Source organism: Mustelus asterias, chromosome 23 (genome assembly GCF_964213995.1).
Source record: "Mustelus asterias chromosome 23, sMusAst1.hap1.1, whole genome shotgun sequence".
NCBI lineage: Eukaryota > Metazoa > Chordata > Chondrichthyes > Carcharhiniformes > Triakidae > Mustelus > Mustelus asterias.
The window spans coordinates 11,998,799-12,015,872 of NC_135823.1; the positions used below are offsets into that span (position 1 = coordinate 11,998,799).

The following is a 17,074-nucleotide window of genomic DNA, read 5'->3' on the forward strand; positions in this document are numbered from 1 at the left end:
ATTGTGAGGTGTCCACTCTAACCATCCGCCGTTACCGGCTTTTCTCCGGCGACGACCTCAAAGAGCGCAGGAAACCTCGAGCATACGCTGTCCACCCGCCCAACCCGCGGTGGATAGAGCGCTTTCTGAGGGGACACGGCATTGTGCGCATTCCGGCCGTCATCATACCCCCAATCTCAGTTACAGTTTCTCTGAATCTGGAGAAGGGTGATTTAGGGCACAGAACCTCAGCATAGACAATGAAAAGAAAAAAAACCTCCTACCCTTCGCACCAGGTGACAGTCGTTTTTGGCCAAGATGAAGGTAAGAATCATAGAATCCCTACAGTGCAGAAAGAGGCCATTTGGCCCATCGAGTCTGCACCGACCACAATCCCACCCAGGCCCTACCCCCATATCCCTACATATTTACCCACTAATCCACGCATCTCAGGACACTAAGGGACAATTTTAGCATGGCCAATCAACCTAACCCGCACATCTTTGGACTGTGGGAGGAAACCGGAGTACCCAGAGGAAACCCATGCAGACACGAGGAGAATGTGCAAACTCCACACAGACAGTGACCTAAGCGGGGAATCGAACCCAGGTCCCTGGAGCTGTGAAGTAGCAGTGCTAACCACTGTGCTACCGTGCTGCCTATAAGCATGCAGGTTCAGCAGGCAATAAAAAAGGCAAATTGTATTGAATCACTTGATGGGCCAAATAGCCTCCTTCTGCAGACTCTACAACAGAGCATCTTACCCAGGCTCACCACCTACCTTATCATAAAAACATAGAAAACGACAGCACAAAACAGGCCCTTCGGCCCCACAAGTTGTGTCGAACATACCCCTACCTTTTAGGCCTACCTATAACCCTCCATCCTATTAAGTCCCATGTACTCATCCAGGAGTCTCTTAAAAGACCCTATTGAGTTTGCCTCCACCACCACTGATGGCAGCCGATTCCACTCGCCCACCACCCTCTGTGTGAAAAACGTCCCCCTAACATCTCCCCTGTACCTACCCCCCAGCACCTTAAACCTGTGTCCTCTCGTAGCAGCCATTTCCACCCTGGGAAAAAGCCTCTGAGAGTCCACCCCTCATAACCCAACGCATTTAAACATAGAAACATATAAAACTACAGCACAAAACAGGCCCTTCGGCCCCACAAGTTGTGCCAAACATATCCCTACCATTTAGGCCTACCTATGACCCTCCATTTACCCCACTAATCCCCCTAACGTTCACATCTTGGGACACAAAGATCAATTTAGCATGGCCAATCCACCTAATGTGCAAATCTTTGGACTGTGGGAGGAAACCGGAGCCCCTGTTGGTCTTCAGAGTGAGAGGAGTTGAGTGCAGAAGCAGGGATACCTTGATACAATTCTACCGGACCTTGGTGAGGCTATGTCTGGAATATTGTGTGCAGTTTTTTTTATAGAAACCCTACAGTACAGAAAGAGGCCATTCGGCCCATCGAGTCTGCACCGACCACAATCCCACCCAGGCCCTACTCCCATATCCCTACATATTTTACCCGCTAATTCCTCTAATCTACGCATCCCAGGACACTAAGGGGCAATTTTAGCATGGCCAATCAACCTAACCCGCACATCTTTGGACTGTGGGAGGAAACCGGAGCACCCGGAGGAAACCCACGCAGACACGAGGAGAATGTGCAAACTCCACACAGACAGTGACCCGAGCCGGGATTCGAACCCAGGTCCCTGGAGCTGTGAAGCAGCAGTGCTAACCAATGTGCTACCATGCCGCCCCGTCTGGTCCGTTTTGGTCTCGTTATCTGAGCAAGGATGTTCTTGCACAATGATACAGTGGTTAGCACTGCTGCCTCACAGCACCAGGGACCCAGGCTCAATTCTGGCCTTGGGTGCCTGTCAGTGTGAAGTTTGCATGTTCTCCCCATGTCTCTTGGGTTTCCCCTGGGTGCGCCAGTTTCCTTCCACAGTCAAATATGTGCAGGTTAGGTGGATTGGCCGTGATCAATACGCAGAGGTATAGGGATAGGGCAGGGGAGTTAGCCGAGGTAAAGTGCTCTTTCTGAGGGTCAGTGCAGACTTGATTCGCCAAATGGCCTCCTTCTGAACTGTAGCGATTCTATGGTACTGACACCCGGAGAAAGAGAACTGCTGACAGGGCAAACTTCTGTGACGAGCATTTTAGCAGCAATATCGTCAATGGCTGGTTGTTGCAGCACAGATTGAGATTCAGACCTCCATGAATAGCATTTGATGGATAAGATGAGCATTGAGAGTGCATGTTGACTCTGTGGGTTTGATGGCTGAGTGAATTCATCCTCAAATTCAGAGAGGGTGAATTGACTTTCCTCAGTGTGTCCTTCCTGATGTGTCTGCGAGTTTGATGTCTCATTGAACCCCTTCCCAGACTGGCAGTTACTGGACATACTTTCCTCAGTGTGAACTGGCTGCTGATTCTGTCAGCTGGAAGAATGAGTCAATCTCTTCCCACACTTGGAACAGGGGAATGGCTTTTCCCCAGTGTAAACTTACTGGTGATTCAATAAATTGCATAACTGAGTGAATCCCTTCCCACACACACAGCACAGGAATGGTCTCTGCCCAGTGTGATTTTGATTTGATTTGATTTATTATTGTCACATATGGGCGGCACTGTAGCACAATGGTTAACCCTGCTGCTTCACAGTGCCAGGGACCCCGGTTTGATTCCCAACTTGGGTCACTGTCTGTGTGGAGTTTGCACGTTCTCCCCGTGGGTTTCCTCCGGGTGCTCTGGTTTCCTCCCACATTCTGAAAGACATGCTGGTTAGGTGCATTGACCCAAACAGGCACCGGACTGTGGCGACTAGGGGAATTTCACAGTAACTTCATTGCAGTGTTAATGTAAGCCTTACTTGTGACTAATAAATAAACTTTTACTTTACTTTATGTATTAGTATACAGTGAAAAGTATTGTTTCTTGCGCGCTATACAAAGCATACTGTTTATAGAGAAGGAAACGAGAGAGTGCAGAATGTAATGTTACAATCATAGATAGGGTGCAGAGAAAGATCAACTTAATGCAAGGCAGGTCCATTCAAAAGTCTGATGGCAGCAGAGAAGAAACTGTTCTTGAGTTGTTTGGTATGTGACCTCAGACTTTTGTATCTTTTTCCCAATGGAAGAAGGTGGAAGAGAGAATGTCTGGGGTGCGTGGGGTCCTTAATTATGCTGGCTGCTTTGCCGAGGCAGCGGGAAGTGTAGACAGAGTCAATTGATGGGAGATTGCTTTGCGTGATGGATTGGGCTACATTCACGGCCTTTTGTAGTTTCCTGCGGTCTTGGGCAGAGCAGGAGCCATACTAAGCTGTGATACAGCCAGAAAGGATGCTTTCTATGGTGCATCTGTAAAAGTTGGTGAGAGTCGTAGCTGAAATGCCAAATTTCCTTAGTCTTCTGAGAAAGTAGAGGCGTTGGTGGGCTTTCTTAACTATAGTGTCAGCATGGGGTGACCAGGACAGGTTGTTGGTGATCTGGGCACCCAAAAACGTGAAGCTTTCAACCACTTCTACTTCGTCCTCGTTGATATAGACAGGGGCATGTTCTCCTTTACGCTTCCTGAAGTCGATGACAATCTCCTTCGTTCTGTTGACATTGAGGGAGAGATTATTGTTGTCGCACCAGTTCACCAGATTCTCTATCTCATTCCTGTAGTCTGTCTCGTCATTGTTTGAGATCACTAGAGAAGATGATTGCCTGAAGACTGGTGCACATACAGAACATGTGTATGGTTTCTCCCCACTGTGAATGGTGCTTTCTTCTTCCATGTTCAAAATCCAACAATATTCAGGTTACAATAATTTGGATGATTATATATCACTTACAACACTTGGAGTAGCATGCATAGAAATCATAGAAATCATAGAAACCCTACAGTGCAGAAGGAGGCCATTCGGCCCATCGAGTCTGCACCGACCACAATCCCACCCAGGCCCTACCCCCACATATTTACCCACTAATCCCTCTAACCTACGCATCTCAGGACTCTAAGGGGCAATTTTTAACCTGGCCAATCAACCTAACCCGCACATCTTTGGACTGTGGGAGGAAACCGGAGCACCCGGAGGAAACCCACGCAGACACGAGGAGAATGTGCAAACTCCACACAGACAGTGACCCGAGCCGGGAATCGAACCTGGGACCCTGGAGCTGTGAAGCAGCAGTGCTAACCACTGTGCTACCGTGCCGCCTTGGTGTACAGGGAGTTGAAATGATCACCTGAACCTAGTTCCACACTGAAAGCACCCGAAAGGTCACTTGTCAGTGTGAACATGTTGGTGGGACATCAGTTCCTGCAACTGATACAGCACTTCCCACAGTCTGGACAGTTAAAAAGGTCTCTTGTCAAAATGCACATGTTGATGGTACATCAGGTTCCAAGAACTTTTATAACACTTCCCACAGTTTGGGCATTTAAAAGGTCTTTCATCAGTGTGAACTCGCTGGTGTCTCAGCAGCTGGCATAGCTGAGTGAATCCCTTCCCACAACTGGAACAAGTGAATGGCTTCTCCCCGGTGTGACTGCGGCGATGCCTTTCCAGCTCTGATGGGTAATTGAAACCCTTCCCACAGTCCCCACATTTCCACGGTTTCTCTCTAGTTTGACTGCATTTCTGAGTTAGCAAATCCCTTCCCACAATTGGAATACGTCGCTCCCTAGTGTGAATTTGCTGGTGTGCAGTGAGTTCAGATGATCTTTTGAAGCCAGTCCCACAGTGAGAACACCTGAACGGTCTCTCGTCAGTGTGAACACGTTGATGGGACATCAGTTCCCCAGACCGTTTATAACATTTCCCACAATCTGCGCATTTAAATGGTCTCTCGTCAGTGTGAACTCGCTGGTGTGTCAGCAGGGTGGATGAATCAATGAATCCTTTTCCACACTGGGAGCAAGTGAATGGCCTCTCACCAGTGTGAACTGGCTGGTGTCTCAGCAGGCTGAATAATCGATTGAATCCTTTCCCACATTTCGAGCAGGTGAATGGTCGTTCTCCAGTGTGAATCCGCTCGTGTCTCAACAGGTTGGCCAACTGAGTGAATGCCATCTTGCACTTGGAGCAGGTGTATGGCCTCTCGCCAGTGTGAACCCGCTGGTGTGTCATCAGACTGGATGAAGTAGTGAATTCCTTCCCACATTCTGAGCAGGAGAACGGCCTCTCCAGAGTGTGAACTCGCTGGTGTGTCACCAGGTTGGATTCTTCACTGAATCCCTTCCCACATTTGGAGCAGGTGAAAGGTTTCTCTCCAGTGTGAGCTCCCTGGTGTGTCAATAAGTTGGATAATTGAGTAAATGCCATTTCGCACTCGGAGCAGGTGAATGGTCGATCTCCAGTGTGACTTCGTTGATGAATTTCCAGCTCTGACAGGGAATTGAAATCCTTCTCACAATCGCCACACTTCCATGACTTCTTTGCTTTCTGACTGCATTTATGTTCTGACAGGTCAAATAATCGCCTGAATCCTCGTTCACACACAGAACACATGTACTGTTTCTCCCCACTGTGAGCGGTGCTGTTTCTTTCCATGTTCAAAATCCAATGATAGTCAGGTTATGATAAATTGGGAGACTTTGTCAGATCCTGATGTGATGCTTGGTTTTAGTTTCTTGACTGCAAATCTGCCCTTTTTAATACCCTGTGAAATTGATTTAAAACAGGAAAAAGGGAGTGAGAAAACCCACAAAACGTGACCATGAACATTTCTGGATTGTTATAAAAGCACAATTGGTTCATTTATGTCCTGAGAGGAAGGGAGAAGGAGGTTGGAGGAGGGAGGTGCCGGAGGCAGGAGGATAAAGTGTGGAATATTATACATCTACAACTTGAGCAGATCTCTTACAAACCCTCCACCACCAAGAAGGAGCAGGGTAGCAGGGGATTTGTGAACATCATCATCTCCAAGTCACACACCATCCTGAGTAGTCTGACATTTAGTACTGGATGAACAGAAATTTCCTCAATTTAAATATTGGGAAGACTGAAGCTATTGTCTTCTGTCCCCGCTACAAGCTCCACTCCCTGGGCTCTGACTCGATCCCTCTCCCTTGCAACTGTCTGAGGTTGTTCACAAATTTGGTGTCATATTTTACCCCAAGCTGAGTTTCCAGGCATGTGTCTGCATTAGTAAATGGCACACGAGCAGAAGGAGTGACCTCATCCTGAGTGAGACGCAGGCAGAGTGAATATATTCTGGAATTGATTAAAGTGGGGTTCAGTACATAGGCAAAGAGGTGCTCTTTTGCTTTCTATAACCTTTTTATAACCTATAACCTATAACCTTAGAAAGTGGTCTTGCCCTGCTGCAGGGGAAGAGGCTGGTTATTTGATAAGTATTTCAGCTGTTGTGAGGCAGCAGTGAGCAAAAAAGGCAACAGTGTGATCACACTAAACTGGCTACTTGATTGGCCGGTAAGTGCTCAGTGTAAGGAGCAGTGTGGAACAAGGAAAACTTAAGGCCTACTTATAAAGATAATACACATAATCTAAAATAGTTAAAGCAATAGAAGTTGAGACATGGCAGGGCAGCTCAGTTGAATAGAATATGTGCAAAGTCATAGACATTACTGGTGTCCTCTTACCACATGTGCAGAAAGTGCTGTCAGTTGCAGAAACATAAGTTCTGGGTTTCAGAGTTTAATTGGTGCCAGAGTCACTGTGGGTCATGCATGAGGCTGAGAGCTACGTGGATAGCACGTTCAGAGAGGTTGTCTCACCACAGCTTAAGGGCTGTATGCCCAGTCACGGAACCACAGTTCCAACATTGCTCCATATTATTGGCATCTCTGCTGCCAATATTCTCTGCACCGAGTCCCAGTCACTTACCCATCACCCTGTCCTCACTGACCGAGTAAGAAGTTTAACAACACCAGGTTAAAGTCCAACAGGTTTATTTGGTAGCAAAAGCCACAAGCTTTCGGAGCCTTAAGCTCCTTCTTCAGGTGAGTGGGAATTCTGTTCACAAACAGGGCATATAAAGACACAAACTCAATTTACAGAATAATGGTTGGAATGCGAATACTTACAGCTAATCAAGTCTTAAAGGTACAAACAATGTGAGTGGAGAGAGCATTAAGACAGGTTAAAGAGATGTGTATTGTCTCCAGACAGGATAGCCAGTGAGACTCTGCAAGTCCAGACAAGCTGTGGGGATTACAGATAGTGTGACATGAACCCAATATCCTGGTTGAGGCCGTCCTCATGTGTGCGGAACTTGGCTATCAGTTTCTGCTCAGCGACTCTTCGCCATTGTGTGTCGTGAAGGCCGCCTTGGAGAACGCTTACCCGAATATCAGAGGCCGAATGCCCGTGACCGCTGAAGTGCTCCCCAACAGGAAGAGAACAGTCTTGCCTGGTGATTGTCGAGCGGTGTTCATTCATCCGTTGTTGCAGCGTCTGCATGGTTTCCCAAATGTATCGCTGCGACAAGGTTATATAAGGCATTGGTGAGGCCGAATTTGGAGTATTGTGTACAGTTTTGGTCACCTAGTTACAGGAAGGATGTAAATAAGATTGAAAGAGTGCAGAGAAGGTTCACAAGGATGTTGTCGGGACTTGAGAAGCTGAGTTACAGAGAGAGATTGAATAGGTTGGGACTTTATTCCCTGGAGCGTAGAAGATTGAGGGGAGATTTGATAGAGGTGTATAAGATTTTGATGGGTATAGATAGAGTGAATGCAAGCAGGCTTTTTCCGCTGAGGCTAGGGGAGAAAAAAACCAGAGGGCATGGGTTAAGGGTGAAAGGAGAAAAGTTTAAAGGGAATATTAGGGGGGCTTCTTCACGCAGAGAGTGGTGGGAGTGTGGAATGAGCTGCCGGATAAAGTGGTAAATGCAGGGTCACTTTTAACATTTAAGAAAAACTTGGATGGGTTCATGGATGAGAGGGGTGTGGAGGGATATGGTCCAAGTGCAGGTCAGTGGGACTAGGCATAAAATGGTTCGGCACAGACAAGAAGGGCCAAAAGGCCTGTTTCTGAGCTGTTATTTTCTATGGTTCTATGAGGACGACCTCAACCGGGATATTGGGTTCATGTCACACTATCTGTAATCCCCACAGCTTGCCTGGACTTGCAGAGTCTCACTGGCTGTCCTGTCTGGAGACAATACACATCTTTTTAACCTGTCTTAATGCTCTCTCCACTCACATTGTTTGTACCTTTAAGACTTGATTAGCTGTAAGTATTCGCATTCCAACCATTATTCTGTAAATTGAGTTTGTGTCTTTATATGCCGTTTGTGAACAGAATTCCCACTCATCTGAAGAACGAGCTCAAGGCTTCGAAAGCTTGTGGCTTTTGCAACCAAATAAACCTGTTGGACTTTAACCTGGTGTTGTTAAACTTCTTACTGTGTTTACCCCAGTCCAACACCGGCATCTCCACATCCTCACTGACCTATACAGGCTCCTGGTTAAACAACAGCTCAATTTAAAATTCACATCCTTCTTTTCAAATCCCTCCATGACATGGCTCTCCCAATATCCAGTCACAGATGTTTGAATCTTTTTCCACAGATACACTTACATTCAGTTTCTGATGAATGGAGTGATTCTGTCGGGTTTGGATCTGATGTTTGGTTTCAGTTTCCCACTTTCAAATTCTGATCTTCAAATATCCTGTAAGAAGATCATCAGTCAGTCTAGAATAGAATTTAAGATGCAAACATTTATTTTGGTTTGAGTTTCCGTGTGTAAATGGTCACCTTCTCATCCCCTGTAAAAGGAGTTTCCAAAAGCCATCAATGCGGGTCCATGATAGTTGGAGTAGGATGAGCGCGCATGCGCCCTAAAGCCCATTGTCCCTGTAAAAATGCCGGCCGGTGTCTGGAGTCTGGCAGCGGAAAAGCTGCCCCGCAATTATTGCCCGGATTTGATCTAATCCAGGGGCCGGGATGCTCTTATTCTGCGTTCCACTCAGTTCTTATGAAGCCTTCCCACCCACTCCGCCGCCTCCATTACCCTCCAAAAATACACGATTTCTAGTCCGGAGCCGAACGAAACGCCTCCCAAGAGCAGCACCCGCACTGAGCATGTTCCAGTAAGAGATAGTAATGCGCATGTCCAATTCATAATTCATCACTGCGCCTGCGGCAGCCGTTTCTCTGCTGATGATCGAGGACATTCTGCACTGTAACCAATGCTGGGCTGTTTCCTGATTCCATTGTGATTTACATCACAATATAACGCTGTTAAATCAATTGATATCGCAACCAAAGAACACGGGACTCTCCACCCAAAGCTTTATCCTGGGTGTAATTTACAACAGAAAAATCCATAAAGTTAGATATGAACTCACTAGAGTCTCAGAAGGTGGAAGGAACAAGTGACTCCTGCCCAGACACATTTAAACCGTCTTGTCAGTAAGTGTGCGCAGCTTGTGGCTGAAATCCCTGGAACCTGTATAGCTGGGATGTTAACAGGTGGGAAAAATTGAGGAATCCCTTCACAACCATGATGTATCTGAGTGGTTTCTCTCTGGTGTGATTCTGCTATAGTATCAGTAAATGAGATGACCAAGTGAATCCGTTTCCACTTTCAGCTGGTGCTTAGGAGTGAAAGTAATAGGGCAATTGTTATGGGGGATTTTAACTTGACTAATATTGACTGGAATTGTTATAGCTCTAGCTCGTTAGAGGGGTCAGTTTTTGTTCAAAGCGTGCAGGAAGGTTTTTTGACTCAGTATGTAGACAGGCCAACTAGAGGTGAGGCTATATTGGATCTGGTGCTGGGAAATGAGCCAGACCAGGTGCTAGACTTGGAAGTTGGTGTGCATTTTGGTGATAGTGACCACAATTCGGTTACGTTCACCTTAGTGATGGAAAGGGATAGGCATGAACCTCGGGCCAGTGGTTTTAGCTGGGGGAAGGGTAATTATGAGGCTATTAGGAGAGAATTAGGAAACATAGGTTGGACTAGGAGTTTACAGGGACTGGGAACGTCCGACATGTGGAGTTTTTTCAAGGAGCAGCTACTGCGAGTCTGTGATAGGTATGTCCCTGTCAGGCAAGGAGGAATTGGTAGGGCTAGGGAACCGTGGTGCACCAAAAAAGTTTCTTTGTTGGTTAAAAAGAAAAAGGAGGCTTATGTTCGGATGAGACGTGAGCACTCGGGTAGTGCACTAGAAAGCTTTAGATTGGCTAAGAGGGAGTTGAAGAGCGAGCTTAGAAGGGCTAAAAGGGGACATGAGAAGACTTTGGCGGATAGGGTTAAAGAGAATCCTAAGGCGTTCTATAGGTATGTCAAGAACAGAAGGTTGGTTAGGGCAAGTTTAGGGCCAGTTATAGATGGCAGAGGGAAGTTATGTGTGGAACCGGAGGAGATTGGTGAAGCATTGAACCAATATTTCTCTTCGGTGTTCACGCAAGGGGACATGAATATAGCTGAGGAGGACACTGGGTTGCAAGGGAGTAGAATAGACAGTATTACAGTTGATAAGGAGGATGTGCAGGATATTCTGGAGGGTCTGAAAATAGATAAATCCCCTGGTCCGGATGGGATTTATCCAAGGATTCTCTGGGAGGCAAGAGAAGTGATTGCAGAGCCTCTGGCTCTGATCTTCAGGTCGTCGTTGGCCTCTGGTATAGTACCAGAAGATTGGAGGTTAGCGAATGTTGTCCCATTGTTTAAGAAGGGGAACAGAGACTTCCCCGGGAATTATAGACCGGTGAGTCTCACTTCTGTTGTCGGCAAGATGTTGGAAAAAATTATAAGGGATAGGATTTATAGTTATTTGGAGAGTAATGAATTGATAGGTGATAGTCAGCATGGTTTTGTGGCAGGTAGGTCGTGCCTTACTAACCTTATTGAGTTTTTTGAGAAAGTGACCAAGGAGGTGGATGGGGGCAAGGCAGTGGACGTGGTATATATGGATTTTAGTAAGGCGTTTGATAAGGTTCACCATGGTAGGCTTCTGCAGAAAATGCAGATGTATGGGATTGGGGGTGATCTAGGAAATTGGATCAGGAATTGGCTAGCGGATAGGAAACAGAGGGTGGTGGTTGATAGTAAATATTCATCATGGAGTGCGGTTACAAGTGGTGTACCTCAGGGATCTGTTTTGGGGCCACTGCTGTTTGTAATATTTATTAATGATCTGGATGAGGGTATAGTTGGGTGGATTAGCAAATTTGCTGATGACACCAAAGTCGGTGGTGTGGTAGACAGTGAGGAAGGGTGTCGTAGTTTGCAGGAAGACTTAGACAGGTTGCAAAGTTGGGCCGAGAGGTGGCGGATGGAGTTTAATGCGGAGAAGTGTGAGGTAATTCACTTTGGTAGGAATAACAGATGTGTTGAGTATAGGGCTAACGGGAGGACTTTGAATAGTGTGGAGGAGCAGAGGGATCTAGGTGTATGTGTGCATAGATCCCTGAAAGTTGGGAATCAAGTAGATAAGGTTGTTAAGAAGGCATATGGTGTCTTGGCGTTTATTGGTAGGGGGATTGAATTTAGGAGTCGTAGCGTTATGTTGCAACTGTACACAACTCTGGTGCGGCCGCACTTGGAGTACTGTGTGCAGTTCTGGTCCCCACATTACAGGAAGGATGTGGAGGCTTTGGAGAGGGTGCAGAGGAGGTTTACCAGGATGTTGCCTGGTATGGAGGGGAGATCCTATGAGGAGAGGCTGAGGGATTTGGGATTGTTTTCGCTGGAAAGGCGGCGGCTAAGAGGGGATCTTATTGAAACATATAAGATGATTAGAGGTTTAGATAGGGTGGATAGTGATAGCCTTTTTCCTCTGATGGAGAAATCCAGCACGAGGGGGCATGGCTTTAAATTGAGGGGGGGTAGTTATAGAACCGATGTCAGGGGTAGGTTCTTTACCCAGAGGGTGGTGAGGGATTGGAATGCCCTGCCAGCATCAGTTGTAAATGCGCCTAGTTTGGGGGCGTTTAAGAGATCCGTAGATAGGTTCATGGACGAAAAGAAATTGGTTTAGGTTGGAGGGTCACAGTTTTTTTTTTAACTGGTCGGTGCAACATCGTGGGCCGAAGGGCCTGTTCTGCGCTGTAATGTTCTATGTTCTATGGTGATCCTTATTCACATCGTGATTTTCCCATTAGTTTTCGGCTCAAAGTGGATCTCAGAGCTTTCTTGGCATGTCAGCTATGACTTTCACCAACGTTTACAGATGCACCATAGAAAGCATTCTTTCTAGTTGTATCACAGCTTGATATGGCTCCTGTGCTGCCCAAGACCGCAGGAAACTACAAAAGGTCGTGAATGTAGCCCAATCCATCACTCAAACCAGCCTCTCATCCATTGACTCTGTCTACACTTCCCGCTGCCTCAGCAAAGCAGCCAACATAATTAAGGACCCCAGGCATCCTGGACATTCTCTCTTCCACCTTCTTCTGTCGGGATAAAGATACAAAAGTCTGAGGTCACGTACCAACCGCCTCAAGAACAGTTTCTTCCCTGGTGCCATCAGACTTTTGAATGGACCTACCTTGCATTAAGTTGACCTTTCTCTGCACCTCGCTATGACTGTAACACTACATTCTGCATTCTCTCATTTCCTTCTCTATGAACGGTATGCTTGTTCTGTATAGCGCGCAAGAAACAATACTTTTCATTGTATGTTAATACATGTGACAATAATAAATCAAATCAAAACAAACTACTTCCGTATTCTCAGCGCTCCCAACTGAATGAAAACAAGATACTGCAGATGCTTGATATCTGAGATTCAAACAGAAAATGCAACAGATCTAATGATATCTACGAAGACTGTAATATTTTTGCATTTCCAGTCTGTTTGACCTTTGATCGGAACTGCATTGTCTGTGAACTGCACAATTCAAATAGTTTAATTTTCAGGTGGGATTAGCAGCATCTTGTTTTTGGGTCACAGTTGATCAGTTTTCACTGACTTATCATTCCCTTTATAAAAGGTGAAGATGGAGCTTTTAAAGAATGAGACAATAACTGTCACCCCTGTTTGACATGAAACTAAACTCACTGTTAATTCCTCCTCAGGAACAATTTGAAACAAAGTTTGCAGTGGGGATTAAAGCGGTGACTTTCTCCTGGAAAGTTGCGGTGATAATGAGTGCCCTACGGAAATGAGTGTAAATCCCCCAGCCCCGGACAGAGGGGAACTGACCATCCATCTCTACTCTAATTCCCAAACAGAAAATGTTGCCAATAATCAGCAGTGATGTGGAGATGCTGGTGTTGGACTGGGGTAAACACAGTAAGAAGTCTCACAACACCAGGTTAAAGTCCAACAGGTTTATTTGGGAGCACAAGCTTCCGGAGCATTGGCCCTTCATCAGGTGAGTCATAGAGGTTCACAGCATGGAAACAGGCCCTTCGGCCCAACTTGCCTATGCCACCCTTTTTTTTAAACCCCTAAGCTAGTCCCAATTGCCCGCATTTGGCCCATATCCCTCTATACCCATCTTACCCATGTAACTAACTAGACTCTTTTTAAAAGACAAAATTGTACCCACCTCTACTACCACCTCTGGCAGCTTGTTCCAGACACTCATCACTCTGTGAAAAAATTGCCCCTCTGGACCCTTTTGTATCTCTCCCTTTCACCTTAAACCTATGCCCTCTAGTTTTAGACTCCCCTACCTTTGGGAAAATATGTTGATTATCCAGCTTATCTTTGCCCCTCATTATTTTGTAGACCTCTATAAGATCACCACTAAGCCTCCTACGCTCCAGGGAAAAAAGTCCCAGTCTATCCAGGCTCTCCTTATAACTCAAACCGTGAAGTACCGGTAGCATCCGAGTAAATCTTTTCTGCACGCTTTCTAGTTTAATAATATCCTTTCTGTAATAGGGGTGCCACCATGCTGCCCACAGTGGCCTCCTTCTGCACTGTAGGGATTCTCTGTGGGAGTTGTGTTCACAAACGGCATATATAGACACAAACTCAGTTTACAAGATAATGGTTGGAATGCGAGTCTTTACAAGTAATCAAGTCTTAAAGGGACAGACAATGTGAGTGGAGAGAGGGTTAAGCACAGGTTAAAGAGATGTATATTGTCTCCAGCCAGGACAGTTAGTGAGATTTTGCAAGCCCAGACAAGTCGTGGGGGTTACAGATAGTGTGACTTGAACCCAAGACCCCGGTTCCGAGGCATGGTGAACAATCATTGAAACAACTATATGATGACATCAACAAGTTCCATCCCACCATCAGACTCACCATGGACTACTCTCTGGAATCGGTTGCATTCTTAAACACACGCATCTCCATCAAGGATGGTCACCTCAGAACTTTACTGCACTGCAAGCCCATGGATAACCTCACGATGCTCCACCTCTCCAGCTTCCACCCTAAACACATTAAAGAAGCCATCTCCTATGGACAAGCCCTCCGTATACACAGGATCTGCTCAGATGAGGAGGATCGCAACAGACACCTACAGACGCTGAAAGATACCCTCATAATAGAACATAGAACAGTACAGCACAGAACAGGCCCTTCGGCCCACGATGTTGTGCCGAGCTTTATCTGAAACCAAGATCAAGCTATCCCACTCCCTATCATCCTGGTGTGCTCCATGTGCATATCCAATAACCACTTAAATGTTCCTAAAGTGTCTGACTCCACTATCACTGCAGGCAGTCCATTCCACACCCCAACCACTCTCTGTGTAAAGAACCTACCTCTGATATCCTTCCTGTATCTCCCACCACGAACCCTATAGTTATGCCCCCTTGTAATAGCTCCACCCACCCGAGGAAATAGTCTTTGAACGTTCACTCTATCTATCCCTTTCATTATTTTATAAACCTCTATTAAGTCTCCCCTCAGCCTCCTCCGCTCCAGAGAGAACAGCCCTTGCTCCCTCAACCTTTCCTCATAAGACCTACCCTCCAAACCAGGCAGCATTCTGGCAAATCTCCTCTGCATTCTTTCCAGCGCTTCCACATCCTTCTTATAGTGAGGTGACCAGAACTGCACACAATATTCCAAATGTGGTCTCACCAAGGTCCTGTACAGTTGCAGCATAACCCCACGGCTCTTAAACTCCAACCCCCTGTTAATAGAAGCTAACACACTATCGGCCTTCTTCACAGCTCTATCCACTTGAGTGGCAATCTTTAGAGATCTGTGGATATGAACCCCAAGATCTCTCTGTTCCTCCACAGTCTTCAGAACCCTACCTTTGACCCTGTAATCCACATTTAAATTAGTCCTACTAAAATGAATCACCTCACATTTATCAGGGTTAAACTCCATTTGCCATTTTTCAGCCCAGCTTTGCATCCTATCTATGTCTCTTTGCAGCCTACAACAGCCCTCCACCTCATCCACTACTCCACCAATCTTGGTGTCATCAGCAAATTTACTGATCCACCCTTCAGCCCCCTCCTCTAAGTCATTAATAAAAATCACAAAGAGCAGAGGACCAAGCACTGATCCCTGCGGCACTCTGCTAGCAACCTGCCTCCAATCCGAAAATTTTCCATCCACCACCACCCTCTGTCTTCGATCAGACAGCCAGTTACCTATCCAATCGGCCAACTTTCCCTCTATCCCACACCTCCTCACTTTCATCATAAGCCGACCATGGGGGAACTTATCAAACGCCTTACTAAAATCCATGTATATGACATCAACTGCCCTACCTTCATCAACACCCTTAGTTACCTCCTCAAAAAATTCTATCAAATTTGTGAGGCACGACTTGCCCTTCCACGAATCCGTGCTGACTATCCCGGATTAATCCGCATCTTTCTAAATGGTCGTAAATCCCATCTCTAAGGACCTTTTCCATCAATTTACCAACCACCGAAGTAAGACTAACCGGTCTATAATTACCAGGGTCATTTCTATTCCCTTTCTTAAACAGAGGAACAACATTCACCTTTCTCCAGTCCTCTGGCACCATCCCCGTGGACAGCCGAGGACCCAAAGATCAAAGCCAAAGGCTCTGCAATCTCATCCCTTGCCTCCCAAAGAATCCTAGGATACATTTCATCAGGCCCAGGGGACTTATCGACCTTCAGTTTATTCAAAACTGCCAGGACATCCTCCCTCCGAACATCTATTTCCTCCAGCCTATTAGCCTGTAACACCTTCTCTTCCTCAAAAACATGGCCCCTCTCCTTGGTGAACACTGAAGAAAAGTATTCATTCATCACCTCGCCTATCTCTACTGACTCCATACACAAGTTCCCACTACTGTCCTTGACCGGCCCTAACCTCACCCTGGTCATTCTTTTATTCCTCACATAAGAGTAAAAAGCCTTGGGGTTTTCCTTGATCCGACCTGCCAAGGACTTCTCGTGTCGCCTCCTAGCTCTCCTAAGCCCCTTTTTCAGCTCATTCCTTGCTAACTTGTAACCCTCAATCGAGCCATCTGAACCTTGTTTCCTCATCCCTACATAAGCTTCCCTCTTCCTTTTCACAAGACATTCCACCTCTTTCGTGAACCATGGTTCCCTCACTCGGCCATTTCCTCCCTGCCTGACAGGGACATACCTATCAAGGACATCCAGTATTTGTTCCTTGAAAAAGTTCCACTTTTCATTAGTTCCTTTCTCTGACAGTTTCTGTTCCCAACTTATGCCCCCTAATTCTTGCCTAATCGCATCATAATTACCTCTCCCCCCAATTGTAAACCTTGCCCTGCCGTACGGCCCTATCCCTCTCCATTGCAATAACAAAAGACACCAAATTGTGGTCACTATCTCCAAAGTGCTCTCCCACAACCAAATCTAACACTTGGCCCGGTTCATTTCCCAGTACCAAATCCAATGTGGCCTCACCTCTTGTCGGCCTATCCACATATTGTGTCAGGAAACCCTCCTGCACACAGTGCACAAAAACTGCCCCATCCGAACTATTTGACCTACAAAGGTTCCAATCAATATTTGGAAAGTTAAAGTCCCCCATGACAACTACCCTGTGACCCCCATAATCTGCTTAGCAATTACTTCCTCCACATCTTTATTACTATTTGGGGGCCTATAGTAAACTCCTAACAATGTGACCGCTCCTTTCCTATTTCTAACCTCAGCCCATATTACCTCAGTGTGCAGATCCCCCTCGAAGTGCCTTTCCGCAGCCGTTAAACTATCCTTGATTAACAATGC

The 17,074-nt window shown here is 46.3% G+C and overlaps 1 protein-coding gene and 1 long non-coding RNA gene across 3 annotated transcripts in view; one reads left to right on the top strand and one right to left on the bottom strand.

Annotated features, from left to right (window-relative positions):
- The window catches only part of LOC144510522 (uncharacterized), a 19,476-nt gene continuing 2,402 nt past the window's right edge, over window positions 1-17,074 (top strand). The window contains exons 1-2 of the long non-coding RNA XR_013500640.1: window positions 1-303; window positions 12,992-13,290. This is a non-coding gene — a long non-coding RNA (uncharacterized LOC144510522). The remainder of the gene's footprint in view (window positions 304-12,991; window positions 13,291-17,074) is intronic.
- The window catches only part of LOC144510504 (uncharacterized), a 27,647-nt gene continuing 13,524 nt past the window's right edge, over window positions 2,952-17,074 (bottom strand). Inside the window, exons 1-3 of one of the 2 annotated variants that reach the window (XM_078239983.1) lie at window positions 8,719-9,041; window positions 8,541-8,632; window positions 2,952-5,655 (exon numbers count right to left, since the gene is read on the bottom strand). In XM_078239983.1, coding sequence (XP_078096109.1) covers window positions 4,350-5,546 — 1,197 coding nt within the window. In that variant the 5' untranslated portion in view covers window positions 5,547-5,655; window positions 8,541-8,632; window positions 8,719-9,041 and the 3' untranslated portion in view covers window positions 2,952-4,349. Of the gene's footprint in view, window positions 5,656-8,540; window positions 8,633-8,718; window positions 9,042-17,074 lie in introns of those variants that run through there. The other variant, XM_078239982.1, reaches the window with a different exon arrangement.